Source organism: Alternaria postmessia (genome assembly GCF_024291825.1).
Source record: "Alternaria postmessia strain BMP 2775 chromosome Unknown scaffold_17, whole genome shotgun sequence".
NCBI classification, from domain to species: Eukaryota; Fungi; Ascomycota; class Dothideomycetes; order Pleosporales; family Pleosporaceae; genus Alternaria; species Alternaria postmessia.
Window position 1 is genome coordinate 247287 of NW_026260090.1, and position 15638 is coordinate 262924.

The following is a 15638-nucleotide window of genomic DNA, read 5'->3' on the forward strand; positions in this document are numbered from 1 at the left end:
CGCCGGTCGGTGAATCGACATGGTCTTCAGTAAAAGAAGCACATCCTCAGATTACTTACAGGCTAGCCCGTGCTAGCCTTTTCAGCCCGTATGTTCCAATGTATAGCTATCCTAGACTCTTGGATGCCATTGGTCTTCGGCACAGTCCGTGGCACGCGAGAAGGGCAAACGATAGAGATCAGGTAGGCACCGAACGCCTGGAACAGCAAGGAACCTGCATGGTATGCGGCTATCGCGACGCAGTAGAAAGCCCAATCCCCATAAGACTGGGAGAAGCGAGTGGCGGTTTGTCCCAGACACCTGGCCAACCCAGCCCTATGCGCCACTGGTTATACATCGCCGAGGAGATTCTGAAGTTTGTCTAGATCGTGCCCCGGCCTTTCCACGACGGCCTGACTATGGTCTCTCGTGGGATTTCATCTCGGTCACTGCCCGGTCAAGCAATGGGCGTGCACACGAGTGTTGGAAATGGCAAGTGTCTTGGTATATCTTAATCAAGATAAATGATTGTGGAAAGAAGGGAGGTGAAGCATGGCGTGCTTGTAGGTTCTTGATAACGCAAACGACGATCGATAATGCGTGATCTGGCAAATGTTAGTGAAATTGCAGGTTGAAGCATCCTTTGCTGTCAGTGGCATAACTAGTTGTTGACACGACGGATAGGTCCCCAATAATGGTCTCTGAGATGCGCAAACAGGGCGTCGCGAAGGGTAGACGTACGTCGCGGATCCATCGTAGGAAAAGGAGCCTCGGGCGATCGCGCGAAAGAAGATGCGCTACTGGACCACCCGATTACGTCATCGATCCTGTCCGAAAACTAACACCGGCTGATCTCAACACCAACATGCGGCCACAACATGCTTTGATGTCGACAAAGGATCTGTAGTGTAACTCTTAGATCAGCTTTCGAGTTATGAGAAACCACTAGATCGAAGCACAGTTCCCATGACCGCTCTAGAAGCTAGCCAGGCAACAATCCAAGTTGAAGATGCTTACTCTGTTTTGTTAAAGCCAGTTCGTGTTTGTACAACGGCTACCTTAACGCCATGTAAACCCGGTCCTCGCTCTCTTCGCATCCCGATAATAGCGAGATGAGGGGCTATGGGCCAATTGTTCATGATGACCTCAGCCTTAAGCCGGGCGGCATCTCACTTTGTCAAGAGATCGGGCAGAACCTCACCTCATTAAATAAGAGCTGAAGAACTTCAACTTTACACAGAGCACGGAACTACCAGCAGATGTTCAACCCTATCGAAGGGAAATACTGGCATTGAACAGCTTTGCGAGCGCAGCAACTACTCCTGGATCTTGCAACCCTTGCAATGGCACCTAACGTTCTTCTGCTTCAAGGCGGTATCGCCCTGATTCATGACGCGAACAACCATATAGTCCCTACCAGATCCGATATACTTGTAGAAGATGGCAGGATTAAAAGAGTTGCGCCTGAGATTACGTCGTCCCAGGGAGTCGAAACCATCGATTGCACCAACAAGATCATCAGCCCAGGCTTCGTCGATACCCATCGGCATGGTTGGCAAACGCAGCTCAAGGGCAGACATGCCAACGAGGGACTGATAAAATACATGGTTACTGGTAAAGTTTGAGGCTCAATCATAACGTCTCTCTCTGACGAAGGATAGGCAACTCACAGAATTTTCAATACTCGCCCCAAGATGTCTTCTACGGCCAACTCGCAGGTATGCTGGAGAGCATAGCTGCTGGCACAACCACGGTGGTTGATCATGCACACATCACCCGCTCACCGGAGCACGTCAGGTCTGCCATTGCGGCTACTGCATCCTCTGGCATCCGATCTGTATTCTGCTACACCCCATTGATGCTCATCACCCAATTCAATCCCCTCACCTTCAATCCAAATCCTTTCGAAGACTGGGTGATGCAAACCTTTGACGAACTTGCCGACAGCGGGCCTTTTGGAGATGGACGAGTAGCCCTCGGCTTCGCTTTCGATTTCTGGTTTCTACCCGCGGACATGGTCAAGGGTATATTTGCCAGAGTGAATGCGAAGGGTGTCAAGACAATTACCTGCCACGGGTCTGTATCACTGGGGCTCAACGTGATACAAGAAGCATCAAATCTCGATCTACTGGATGAGAAGATCATCATTTCGCATGGTGGTACAATCTTGAAGGCTGATGCCGAGCTCTTGAAGGCCGCTGGGGCGTTCGTCAGTTCCACTCCAAGCACCGAACTCCAGATGGCCATGGCGAGACCTTACTGCTTCGATGCGTCCTTTCAAGATGGAGGGATAAGCGGCAATTCGATTGGATTGCAGGACAACGCCGCGCTTGGCGTTGATTGCCATTCGTGCACTGCCGGTTCCATCATTTCTGAGGCAAGGCTCGGCCTGCAAGACGCGCGTAACCATTATAACGAATACCATATGAAGCAAGACAAGATCCCCGAACCACTTCCAGAAAGTCTCAACGTCGAGGCCGCATTCAATCTGGCAACGATCAAAGGTGCAGAGGCTGTAAACATGAGTGGCGAGATTGGCCGCATCGCAGAAAACTTCAAGGCAGATCTGACCATCTTTGATGCTCTCAGTCCCAGCATGGTTGGCGCGGCACAACATGACCCAGTCGCTGCGATTATCCTACACTCGAGCCCGGCAGACATCGAGACCGTCATTGTCGATGGTATTGTGAGGAAGAAGGATGGCAGGCTGTTGCCAATACAAGTAGACAGCAATGCGAGAGCGACCGTGGATGGTGACACTCTGGACTGGGCCGTCATTGCCAAAGAGATCGTATCGAGCAGGGCGAAGATGCAAAAGGAGATAGACAAGATCGACTTTGAAGAAGCATACGACTCAATCATCAAGATGTTTCATGTTGATGAGAAGAAGCTGATAGGCTAAGATCTGGACACTACATATTCACCAATGCTCATACTCTGGCAGAGTACGTTGATCGTCATGACACTCGGCCCTAAAACGCGTCGCGTACGCGTTGCCTAGTACTATCGTTAGTATTAATACATTCAGAAATCTTCCTCGGAGGTTGTGTTGTTTCTTGGAGTACATGGATCGTCATGAAACGTGGTGCCAGTTTCGAGGAAGAGCTGAAGTAGAGATCTGCGCTGCAGTTGCACAGTTGAGCGGCGTCGGGGGAGGCAAGTGGCGCAGGAGCTTGGACCTTTTGAGCATTCCGAACTCGATGTCTCCTTCTGAGATTATCGTTAACATCACTACACCAGCAGCCCCTTTTGAATTCTTTAGGGTTTTACTGTTGAATTTGCGTCTCCAAACACTGTCCGATCACTACACATAATTTAACTGCCACAATGGACGTCAAAGAGCCCCTACTACCGTCTGAACCTCCGCCCTCGTACGAAGATGCACGAAAGTCACCATTGCCACACAACAGATCGGCGTCGGGCGTACCATTAGGCAAACGGCCTCCACCGGGACCTCCTCCACCACTCAACCTGCCAGCACTGAATGAATTGAGGGGGTCTAGAGTTGTGCTTGCGAGTGCGTCACCACGGCGACGACAACTTCTCGCGCAGGTAAGGACATATCCACCTGAATTTAGACTCATTAAAGATTGACTTCTTTTAGATCGGCCTTACAAAGATTGACGTATGCCCTTCTAAGTTCGCCGAAAACCTAGACCATTCGCTCGGCGCGTTGAACTACGTCCTCGAAACCGCGTCGGCTAAAGCGCACGATGTATACAAGACCGAGATCAACAACCGCGAGCGCGGCGAACCAGCCATAGTCATTGCCGCCGACACCATCGTAGTGTCGCACGCTGGCAAAATCCTAGAGAAGCCAAAGAGTGAGGCAGACCACATAGCAACACTGAAGATGCTGCGGGATGAGGGCGAGCACAAAGTCATGACGGCTGTGGCGGTGATGAAGCCATTAGAATCAGCAGTAGACCCGGGATATGCTATGGAAACACATGTGGAGGAGACGACGGTCAAGTTCGACTCTACTGGTACATCTTCCAATTTGGCTACGATTGACTTGAGCGCTAACATGCACAGTTACCGATGAGCTTATCCTCGCATACGTCAGAACACGCGACGGTAACGACAAAGCGGGCGGCTACGGTATACAGACAGCTGGTTCTGTTCTCATCGAGCGTATAGAAGGATCATACGACAACGTTGTTGGCCTACCTCTACGGCAGACACTGAAGTTGATAGAAAAGGTTATGGAGCCTGAGGAGGAAGAGGGGGACTTCTTTGTGGATAGCAGAGAAGAGGAGGACGACGAGTGAGAGCCGCTCAGCATCCGCATGATAGCGTCAATACCCGATACATCCATCTCCGCATAAGCTGTTGAAGATAGCGTGCGGTATACTGTCTCACGAGAAGTGGGTTGTTCTAGGTTGCGCTTATTAGAGGCGCCGATATCTGCCTCCAGGCTTGCCCGGTCAGACATCTTAGGGGTAGTCGTGGTACGGTCCTGAAGAACTAGTATGGTTTACGAATACTCGGAACATGCCTTTGCATGTTCGCCGGATATTAGCTCGAGAGTTATCGCCGCATGCACGTCTGGATGTCAGACAAATTGTACACGATTCCTATGAAGCTCCTCGTACAACGTCTTTCCAGACGACTCTCTCTTCTCGATGTTGTTTTCTGAAGTGATTGTAAATGCAAGGGACAAATCATGAGCATGTCTCGACGGTCCTTCAGGCCTTGCGTCTCAACACTTTGTTTTGCCATGTTCACCGCTGGGTGCATTGAACCCATGGTTACTCTCAGTTAAACCCCTCCATTACCAATCTCGCCCCACTTGCCTCGGCTCAGCCTTGCCAGCGCTGCGGGCACCTTCCCCAATGCGTATAACTCCCGGCGCGACCCTCGTCATGGCTTCGCGTCGTTCAACGTTGTCTCGAAGATTCTGCATTTGCGACAAGTTTCGTGCCCCGCGTCGAGACACTCGACCGAAGAGTGGCTTCTAGAGTCGGACGAATTGTTGCGCCCCTTGCCGGTAACTGCCCGATATGCAACGTTACGGCAAGGCTTTCCTGGACGGCGCCTCCGGACCCTCATGATGCAATCAGGGTCTTTCTCTCGGCGGTGAAATCACAATTTCTAAGCTAGAAACTGCTGTAGCTATATAGCCAGGTGCTCGTTGCTACTGACGTCTCCCTCTTCATCAAACTATCACACTACCTTATAACAACATTGTCCAAGATACCCACATATCCCTTTCTAATACTCAACAAACACGACACATACACATCACCATGGTTCAGAACAAGGGAGTCATCTTCAAGAACGTGCCAGAGGGATGGCCAAAGGCGGGGCAGGACCTCGCTGTTGAGGCCCGCGATATCGACCTCGAGCAGCAGCTCCCAGAGGGTGCTCTGCTCGTGAAGAACTTCTATGCCTCATTCGACCCCTACCAGCGGGGACGCATGCGTGCTCCCGACGTCAAGTCCTACTCTCCTCCTTTCGAGCTTGGCAAGCCCATCACCAACCGCTCCATCTTCAAGGTCGTCAAGTCAAACAGCGACAAGTTCAAGGAGGGCCAAACCCTTATCACCATGGGAATCAGCCCTATTGAGGAGTACTCCGTTCTCGACAAGGATGCTGTCGCCAACTGCATCGAGCTCAAGAACCCCTACAACCTCGACCCTAAGTACTTCCTCGGCCCCCTCGGTATGCCTGGTCTTACCGCATGGTCATCTTTCTACGAGATCGGCCAACCGAAGAAGGGTGAAACCATCTTCATCTCCGCCGCTTCTGGTGCCGTCGGTCAACTAGTTGGCCAGCTCGCCAAGCACGAAGGTCTTACTGTCATTGGAAGTGTCGGTGACGACAAGAAGCTCGAATTCATCACCAAGGAGCTCAACTTCGACCATGGCTTCAACTACAAGAAGGAGAAGGCTGCCGACGCGCTCGCCCGCCTCGCCCCTAACGGTATCGACATCTACTACGAGAACGTCGGTGGTGAGCAACTCGAGGCTGCCATCAACGCCATGAACAACTTCGGTCGCATTGTTGCCTGCGGTATGATCTCGCAATACAACCTTAAGCCCGGCGAGCAATACCCCATCCGTAACCTCATGCAAGTCGTTGCCAAGCGCCTCACTATGCGTGGTTTCATTGTCAGCGACGACAACATGGGCCCCAAGCACCACAAGGATCACCAGGAGAAGCTCCAGAAGTGGCTCAGCGAGGGCACCTTCAAGGCCAAGATTAGCGTTACTGAGGGCATCGACAACGGTGTCGATGGTTTCCTTGGCATGCTAGAGGGCAAGAACTTTGGTAAGGCTGTGCTGCAGATTGCGGACTTGAGCAAGGAGTAAGATGTTAAATACCCAATATGGCTTTTAATGAGCCAGCGTTATCGCTGTTTTCAATGAATTGATGAACAAACAACCATGACGATCTGTGCCAGAAACCAGTGATGCAGGGAATGATTTGCAATCTGAACTTGTGATTTCAGCCTACTAAGCTTGCAGAGTAACACTATTTCTAGATATCTCTCATCAACATGTGCATTGCGGTCACGATAACGGCCGCCTCTTAGCATGACTCGCATGATCGCTGACGTCACGATCGCCAGTACTTTCCTCATTCCTCAACTTCCAATTTTTTCATATGCGTAACATCAAGAGGGACCACAGTTCTTGCTGGCACAGGCTCGCTCAAAGCATATGACGGCATTGATGACAGATGCAGATGTTGCGTGTATACCTGCGGCGATGACGCGATCGCTCTGGGTCGCTGGCTCAATATGCGACCTGCTTTACCGACCCAGCCTTCAAACACCTTGTAACCCAGCTGACACAGCCTTTCGCCAGAGCCAATCACCTAGAAGGCCCAAGAGTGTCGTAAACAGCGATCTAGTTCTCAACTCAGTATCCTGCAACAAAGCAGTCAAATCACGGATTATTCGGCGCAACCGAGCGACACAAGTGTACGAATCATCTCGCCCACACAATTAGTAGGCACAACCGTGCAGAGATCGAATGCGAGAGATAGAAAAGTAGAATTTGGTTTCCCATGCAAGAAAGATGCTGAAGCGGATATTGGGTTTGATCCGCCGGTGCCGGTACGACGGAAAACACATCCTCCCATATTTGAAGGGAGGATTTCTCGATCGCAACCCTCAGCACATCAGTCTCTCGTGTACCATAATGCTGCCAGATGCTGCCAGATGCTTTGAGTTGTATCTCTGTAAATGTTACACCATCTCGTCATTCCGCGATTTCCCTTGGACAGCTTGTGGGCTATACATACACTGCCTGAACGCAGGCGGATGCACTAGCATACGGAGGAATGAAGGTTTGTTGCGAAGCTGACAGCTATGCACGGGTTTGTTTGTTTTTCTCTTTCTGATTGAAATAGTGTCTTAACATGGCTTTGCACCCCCGAGACGTGCGAATTTACAAAGCGGCCGTCTACCCGAAGCACAAACCAATGATTTTTGCCATACAAATCAGGCCTCCAGCAGGCCTAAAAGCATATTGTCCGTTCTTGCGACCGCCTACCCTCCTTAGCAGGCGCGCTACTCAGCATCCCATGAGGAAGCGAGCCATTTTACCTGCTCGAGAATCCTTCTCCACTTCCACGCTTTCCCAAACCGACGTTCTAGGAGTCTGTCCAAACAGCGCAATCCTTTGGTACATAAAGACGAGCCGTGCGATCATTTAGCATCGGACTGTAACGGTGTTCACTGCATTCCGATGCGTGACCTCAGGCGATATTTACGTTACCGGTACGCAGATCATTTGCATATCAACTAATAAAGTCGAGGTACCTATCGAAATCTTGAATCCATTGCTGGGCTAGCACATAGTGTCGGAAATAGACTTTGGGGCCTGAATCATCCAATCGCAGCTATGCGGCCCTACATGTAGCGTGCACGGCCTGGCCTCATTTCACGTAAGTCCAACCTTGTTGAGCAGATTGCAGAGATGCTGATGGGGAACAACCCATAAGTTCATTCCACAGCTCCTTTCGACACATCGTGTAACAAGACCATGCCGTAACATCACATTCTTCAGTTCACTAATGATGACATTGTGGTCGTCACACATCCTAGCTACTGCTGAGATCTACCGTTGTAGCTGCCGATATTTCTCAGCCCCTCAAGGATTGCCGTCAGACGCGAACCGGCGACCCTAGTCTCACGCAGCAGCAAAGCAGTTTATCCGCAGACTGATTCACCAACTACGACCATGGGCAACTGCGGTAGTTCCCTGGATTGCGCTGCGTGTGGCAACATCCGAAACGGTGGAAAGTGCACAAAGGACTTGAAGTTCAACGCAGATATCGCAGGTATTGGGGTGAGTGATGCATTCTCAACTCAAGTTTTGTGCTGATTGAGAGACAGGTCCTCGTATCGTTCTACTTCAGCGCTTTGGTCGTTTTCTTAGTGGTGATTTGGGGGTACTTGACTGCAACCTTACCTACAGGTCTGCTACAGGAAACTGATCAGCATGCACTCAAACTGCTCAAGAAGCCCTTCAAGCGAGATAAAAGGCATGTCGGCGCGGAAACCCCAATACCAATACAGATGTCGAGACGACAGGGGCGCAGCGATGTTCTTGTCAGCTTCATCAAGATGCTGAGCGACCAACAACTCATAACTGGATTGTCCATACTGATTGCTGCGCTTTCAAGTCAATGTGTCATATCTCAACGTGAGTGGCACATAGTTACATCATTAGCTTATTTCTCAGCTACCACGCACAGTTTATCACTCGATGTACTACGAAACTACCTAGTTGAGCACATTTGGGTCAGGTACTGTCGTATAACTTTCACGCTTATATTTCTTGTCTTCTTTACCTTCGCATTTCTCGTGGATCATCTGCCGGCGTGGCAGGATCAGATCGTCCACTGCTTATTGTTGGATTGGAGGTCACAACCTGGACTTTTGCAGATCAGCACCCTCATGATCAATGTCGTCCCTGTATTGATAATCTTATGGGGCAAACATCTTTCAGCTATGGCTCGATTGATTGCTCCGGAAGCCATTCACCACCGCCATGTTACTACGACAATGGTAGATCGCATGTCAATGTACTTCTGGAGCTGGACGAACAACATTTCCATATCAGAGTCCGCAAACATCGTCGCAGATGCGCGTCGTCTTTATGGTATCGCAATCAGACCATCAAACACCAAAACACGCATATCGGTGTGGTACTTCCTCGAGCAGTATCATGAGGCGTATCTTTCTGAACTTCCTGTATGGGCGTTCCAGTTTGCTTATGGGACGACAAATACGATCCAAGCGGTATGGGGTGTTGATGCATGGGGTACCGACGTCGAGGATGAGACTACAACACTTGGCTTCGGTCAAGTCGTCGCTATAGGTTTACTCGTCCTTCCACTAATTACTCTAACCGAACTCATAAATGGTGAGTACCTTCCATGATCTCATGGCCGCTCTACTGACCAAGTCAAGAGCAAAGCACATCGTCTAGACTCCACCTTCCACAAAGCCATGAACTTTCGCAGCCGATAGATGACCCAAAAAAATCACCTCCGAACAATACTACATCCGAGCTACAGGTCCGAACAGCGGAATCGGCACAAACTGACGACTCGAACCCGTTCGGAGACCCTACGGATCAAGTCCAGTCCAAAGTGACCAGGAAAGTCGCGATTATATCCCTAGTTTTTAGTGCATTAGCCGCCGCACTGATGGTTGTAGCGGGTAGTATAAACTATCAGTTGGTACTGATAGCTATCCTTGTGGCATGGGCTGTATCAAAGATGACCATCACCATAAAACGACAAGTCAACCAGGCTCGATTTGTGTGGAAAGAGATCAGGTCACGCAAGACTCAGCAAACTATGATGCAGTCGCCTCCAGCTGCACGTAGCACGTCTGACGAGAGCATACCCCATAGTACACCAAAATCAATTTCCATCGACATATCCACCAATCATCAAGACAGCATACAAACAATCGACTGCGACGAGAACGTACTGAAAGTTCGAATGAGCTCGCACGTATGATACTGAAGCGAGTCTTAACCTGCATCTGCTGTTCGATGGGCCGGACGAGAGTTCTCGAAGTCAACTCGTAAACGCCAACACAACGCGGAAACCTTATATCTGCGGAAACAGCCGATTATAGTAGAAGCACATAAGTATGGCGTGGGAAAGAATCACATGATTTGCCTAGTAAATTTCCTTCTTAAGTAGAAAGGTATCATCTTGTAAAAGCACAAGCGTCAGACAAACACTGGAGCAGCATTGCTACTACTTTCTTCGTATTGTTCGCCTTAGTAGACCATATCCCCCAAAAGCACCCCTGACATGCTCCAAGACCATATCGCCAAACCAGACTGATTACGACGAAGCGTGGAAGACATTAGAGGAAAATGCCAGCGAGCTATGATGACCGAACCTGAAATGCCGATCCTAACCCACATACACGTCAAAGTGTTCCCCGTCGCCAAATTATGCATCCATATAAACACATTCCACAGGTAAGATGAGCCGGATGACTCTGTCCAATGCCCAAAAAAAAGAACGCCAGTTCATGCAAAACATAACATAGAGAAAGAAAAGGACTTACTCAGAGGGAATGAATACAGCAACAAAGGCGTTGCTGGCAACTCAATCCATGAATGTGCAGTGAGTGCCAATAAAAGACTTTTAACATGTCTTGTCACACCATAGTAGGTGCGTTTCGTTGATACCGTTCAGTGCGCTCCTGATTGTGCTCAATATCGCTAGCATTGCTGCTGATTACTGTTAGCGTACTTTATGACCAAACGACAAACTACTTACTATTTTCCGCTGGCCCCGATGACCTCTGATCATACAGCGTTCAGTGCATGTGCGATCAGGACCGGGACCAGGATTGCAGTGACAAGGCCAACGTTAACGGCGATACCAGCAATAAGCGCTACTCTCTTTGAGTGTGGCGTACAGTAGCCCAGGTGGCCTTCCGTGAACGAGGCGATGATATTGTCTGCAAAGAAACGGAAGAGAAGAATGCAGGGTGGCACGAGGCAGAAAGCTGCGAAGATGTACCATGACAGCTTACGTCGCCGTGCTTCATCCTCTGGGTTAGGCTTCCGCTCTACACAGAGAAGGTGGGGAGAGTGTGCGTGTGCGATATTGGTACGAGCAGTCGTAGGATAGATATGGAGACTGGGGTACGAGGTCCTAAGGGGCGTGTTTGTGTCACTAGTAGACGGACGTTCGCTGCCGGCCAGGAAATGCGTGATATGGGTACCTTGAGTCGAGACAGTGGATCGAGCTGCTTCTGGTGCGAGAAACATCTGGCGTAATTTTGTTTGCCCTGGCACAGCAGATCGGCTTGTGCGACGTTGCGAGCGCAGGAACGTGGTCGAATTACGAAGGTGTTTGCGAGCCCCGGGAAGTGGACATGATTCTCGCAGTGTTTCCGATTCCTTTGTGTGGGGAAAGAAACTGGTCTCTGATGGGGTTCGGCCAGATGTCGGAATATACGTTGGCCGAGATTGGCTAATGCGAGTTACGCTGCCTGTAGCTGGGAATGGTGAAGCGTAGAAACCATTGTAGTCTGAACCAAAGCTCTGGCGACCGACACTTGAGCTGAGCCTACCACCAGGGCTACTGTGATCTGCGACACTGCTACCAGTCTCGTGCATGCCAGTCCCGCGAGGAGTGCCAGTCAGATTACCCTTGGGCCCAACAACGGAAAGCTTTTCGAATGTGTTCTGGCGTTGTAGAGCAACAGGACTGCTGTCGAAAATGTTCTCGTTAGCGGTACTCGAGGTCGGTATGGTATCATCGCTTCGGTATCGATGATGTTGACGGGCTGGATTCTTAGGCGGAACACGCGGTTCATTGATAATGATGTTATCATTAGGACCAGAAGCCAGCAGTTCTTGCGTCTCCTTGTCGCTAAAAGCGTACGGATCTGCCCAAGGGGCGTATGCATATGGCTGCTCAACAGCACCACGCCCCAGAACATTATCGGCATGAGTGGAGAATCGAAACAATGGCGCTGTTCTCGACGCAGGAGGGCTGGTAGCCAACGAAGGAGACGATGTGTCCGGTGCAGTGCGAACGCTTGCCTGAGTTCTCAATTGAGGCGGTGATGAACCGAACGGGTGGGGGTGTTGGCTATGTATCGGACTAGGATGACTGTAGTAGCTCGACCGAGCTGGTAACTGAGCTTGTTTAGCCCATGACGGAAGAGAGCCATCCGAGTCTAATCCGAGACTGTTCCGGGTACCTTCGCTGCTGCTGTAGTCTGCGATACTGCTCAATGACTCATGACGTTTCGAATTTGGACTGTTGCCGCCAACCGTCTCCCAGTCTGCTTTGTCCCCGGAAACAGCTTCATCACCATCGTGAAGAAGTGTATCGGAATCTTTTGGGGCGCCAGATGATCTGTTTGTGGCTGTCTTGCTTAGTAGCAGGCTTGCTGAGTTACGTCTTCCCCACATGGCAGGAATGGTACTGTTACTCTGATGTTTGTTGACCGTTTCCTGAAAAATCTGCTCAGCTTGTTCGAGAGCCTCTTTCGGTGTATGCGGGCTATGCGGGCTCTGCTGGCTATCCACTTGGGAGTAGGATGACGACGGTTCAAGAGGTCGCGCTTCAGGTTGAGAATACGACGAAGAAGGTTCTAGAGTGTGTGCCGCGTTAGGCTGAGTTGAAATTTCGAACTGTGAGGTTCGCAGCAAGTTCCGAGTATCGCCGTATGAGTAGTCCGAGCCGTAAGAAAACATACTTGACAATCCTGGACGGGAAGGAACGAAAGGAGCTTCATTGTAATCAAAGGCTGGTGCTAGAGGAGCTGCTTCACGAGGGGGAGACCCTGGGTGTTGAGTGATCGGAGGCCGCCTTGAAGGTACGACAGCTGGTGCATAGTGCGTACCCTGTGCCTTTCCAGAGTTTTCGTATTGCGTAGCCAAAGCTGCATCCGTTGCACTATGAGGGCTGTACTCGTCAATAAGTTTACTGATGGTGTCCGTCTTCGGATCCCCTTCTTCGATCGGAGGGCCGTATATGCCCTGGACGAATGGAAGTGACACCTGACGGCTGACTCTACTTGAGGCACTATGGTCATACAGACTGTCGCGATCATACTCATTCGCGAAGTCGCTGGCGTGCATGCCACTATAGCGGGCAAACGGGTTGGCACTACTGTTGAGGTTGCTCAGAAGGCCCTGCTGACAGATCGACTTCCGATGGCCATCCGCTGTGTAGATAGATGAACTAGGGTATATCGAGTCGAGATCATCGTAGTAGGGTTTCGAAAAGCCACCTTCTGTAGAGTATGGTAACTGAGAATCGTCGATTCGTCCGATCTGAGTAGAATGGTCATCTGGCAGCATAGATGCCAGTGGCTCTGTATCGTGGAGTTTTGCAAGATGCCTTTGTGAAATCTCAACGTCATTCTGTCCAGGCGAAAAGGCATGGAAACTCTCGGGCGACATAGGGCTAGTGGGCGTAGCTGGCGACATTGGTCCGACTGGAAAGTACGATGTTTCCGGCGTGGTAACATAGGTCTGATGTAGCGGACGTGGGAAGTCTCCATCCATGCTAATCGATGCCACGCTCACGTTTTGATCACGCATATCCTGCAACTCCTCGCTCTGTGGCACAGCCGGGCTTTTACTGAGCTTCTTCGTCAAACTGCGGGTAAGTCCTTTGAGGGAAAAGCGTGATTCGCGTGCAGGCGCCTTGACAACCAATGGAGAAGGCGCATTGACTGATTCTGGGCTGTACAATGGAGATGTGTACGACGAAGAGTTGGGACTAACGGCGGCGGGTGATTGAGCCAGTGAAAGCTCCATATGCGACTGATTGGGAGAGTCTTCGGGACGTCTCAGAATACCTGCATGCGCTGCGCGGAAGTCGCCGTACACAGCTCGCTTGGGTGCCATCTACATCGCTATTAGTCAAGCTGAAAGTCGAATTAGGGTTGAAATACCTCTACAAACGCGTCTCCAGATGGACGCAGAGTGAGATACTCACTAGAGTCGAAGTCTCGCGAAGGTGTAACAATGTCGTGGAGCAGTAACGAATCGTGAGGGTTGACCAGATCGAAGGATGCGCCACGGTAATGGATGATTGCGGGAGTTGCGGGCGGTGTCGCAGGTGCGGCAGTCGCAAAGCTAAGCGCGTCTACATGCGCGGGCTCTCTTTCATCGTGGGGTGGGGACAGTGAAGGATCGATCTGGTGGGGCGGGTGCGGGAAGCGGGACAGCGAGAAGGTCGAAGCGGTGGGTGTGGTTTGCGCACCACTAGAGCGTGAGCGCTCTGTGGAAAATCTCGATACAGCCGGAGGCGGTGACAGTCGTGGTTGGGTTGACTTCACGTTTGCAAGCGGGGGAGGGAAGGGTACGGGATCTCTGGCGATAGGCGGTTTCGGTAACCTCTTTCTTGACTTGAACTGACGCACCTTACTAGACGAATTGCCAGTGGATATGCTGGATATACTGCCTGTCTGTACGCGAGGCTCAGCTGACTGCGACCGATGCGATAGTTCGAGCGGTGTTTGTTGCCGGAAGGGCGGATGGTCCGAGTTGAGTTGATACGCCGACTGCGAAAAGTGAAGAGGACGTAACGGAGGACCAGAACCTGACCGTGTAGAATGCGATACAGATGGTGCACATTCAATGTCGTTCAATGCGAGTGCCGCAGGTTTCCTTCGAAGAGTCTTGCCTAACGGAGTGCCTGTTTGCGAGAGTGTAGGCGTGTGTTGCTGCTTGCGGTACTCGTGGATGGTGAGGATGTGAACAGGAGTCCGAGAAGAAGCCGAAGACGTAACCGAGTGGTGTGGGGAGTGTACGGGCGTTATTGGATTGCCAGCGTGCATCCGCGGTGATGTTCGTTCAGAAAGTCGCGGTGACTGCGAGTGGAGGGGATATGCTGCCATCGTGAATCCGCCTGCCAGTTTTCCTCTGATAAAAGAGACGGAAAGTTTGCAATGTTCTCTTTGACTACAAGTTTGTCATCGACATCACGGATAGAAAAGGTTCCCAGGCTCTTGGTTCGTTGGTTTGCTTTGAGATCGGACTTGAGAGGAAGTCTAATGAGTGCATCGCGGCGCCTACGCCATGAAATCCAACAGTACTGAAGAGACGGTGTGTTTATGGTGCTCTAGTCAACAGGGTATGCCTGCTGCATCTCCAGCCGTCTGGCTAGATCCAACGACCCAGTATGTGGACGTCTTGACTGTGTCGGAGTGGACTGATGATGCTTGAAGGAGATTGTTTCCTTGAGATAAATCGAAGGATGAAGTCGCAGCCGAGTGTTCTTGAACGCACACGTTGTGGTGTGTCTATGTCTGAGGAGAACGTGGTATGGCGCTAGGTCAGAAGTACCGGTTATGCAAGACGAAGACTCGGCAGCGAAGAAGGAGCGGCGATGGAGGTATTAAGATTAGAATCGATATAGAAAAGACGGTGTAACGAGAATCAATCCCGCTGACAAGAAGAGGAAAGGACGCTGCAAGATGGTCTGAGAACGATAGACGAGGAAGGCACGATGTTCTCTCACCAAGTACTTGGGAAGGAACGATGACGAGACGGCAAAATAACAGAACATTGCTAGAAGACGTCCTCAGGCTCAGGCCCGCCGTTAGCTCCGGGGCCACCACCGGGCAGTCGTAACCTCAGCAGACCACGCATTTCCATTGCATCCGCGTCTGCTGCCATGGCTCATTACACTTACCGGGT

General features: G+C 50.8%; 4 protein-coding genes across 4 annotated transcripts; 3 read left to right on the forward strand and 1 right to left on the reverse strand.

Moving 5' to 3' along the window:
• Window positions 1-1322: 1322 nt before the first annotated feature.
• Window positions 1323-2881, forward strand: J4E82_003862 (uncharacterized protein; the record flags this gene model as incomplete). The annotated part of the gene is made up of 2 exons (XM_051730145.1): window positions 1323-1593; window positions 1641-2881. The coding sequence occupies 2 exons, from the start codon at window positions 1323-1325 to the stop codon at window positions 2879-2881; spliced, it is 1512 nt and encodes a 503-aa protein (XP_051590113.1).
• A 425-nt stretch (window positions 2882-3306) lies between these two features.
• Window positions 3307-4250, forward strand: J4E82_003863 (uncharacterized protein; the record flags this gene model as incomplete). Its single annotated transcript, XM_051730146.1, has 3 exons — window positions 3307-3531; window positions 3584-3965; window positions 4015-4250. The coding sequence occupies 3 exons, from the start codon at window positions 3307-3309 to the stop codon at window positions 4248-4250; spliced, it is 843 nt and encodes a 280-aa protein (XP_051590114.1).
• A 978-nt stretch (window positions 4251-5228) lies between these two features.
• Window positions 5229-6293, forward strand: J4E82_003864 (uncharacterized protein; the record flags this gene model as incomplete). Its single annotated transcript, XM_051730147.1, has 1 exon — window positions 5229-6293. One exon carries the CDS (start codon window positions 5229-5231, stop codon window positions 6291-6293), a length of 1065 nt encoding a protein of 354 aa, XP_051590115.1.
• Window positions 6294-10772: 4479 nt separating this feature from the next.
• Window positions 10773-14836, reverse strand: J4E82_003865 (uncharacterized protein; the record flags this gene model as incomplete). The annotated part of the gene is made up of 2 exons (XM_051730148.1): window positions 10773-13841; window positions 13889-14836. 2 exons carry the CDS (start codon window positions 14834-14836, stop codon window positions 10773-10775), a joined length of 4017 nt encoding a protein of 1338 aa, XP_051590116.1.
• Between the last annotated feature and the right edge of the window lie 802 nt (window positions 14837-15638).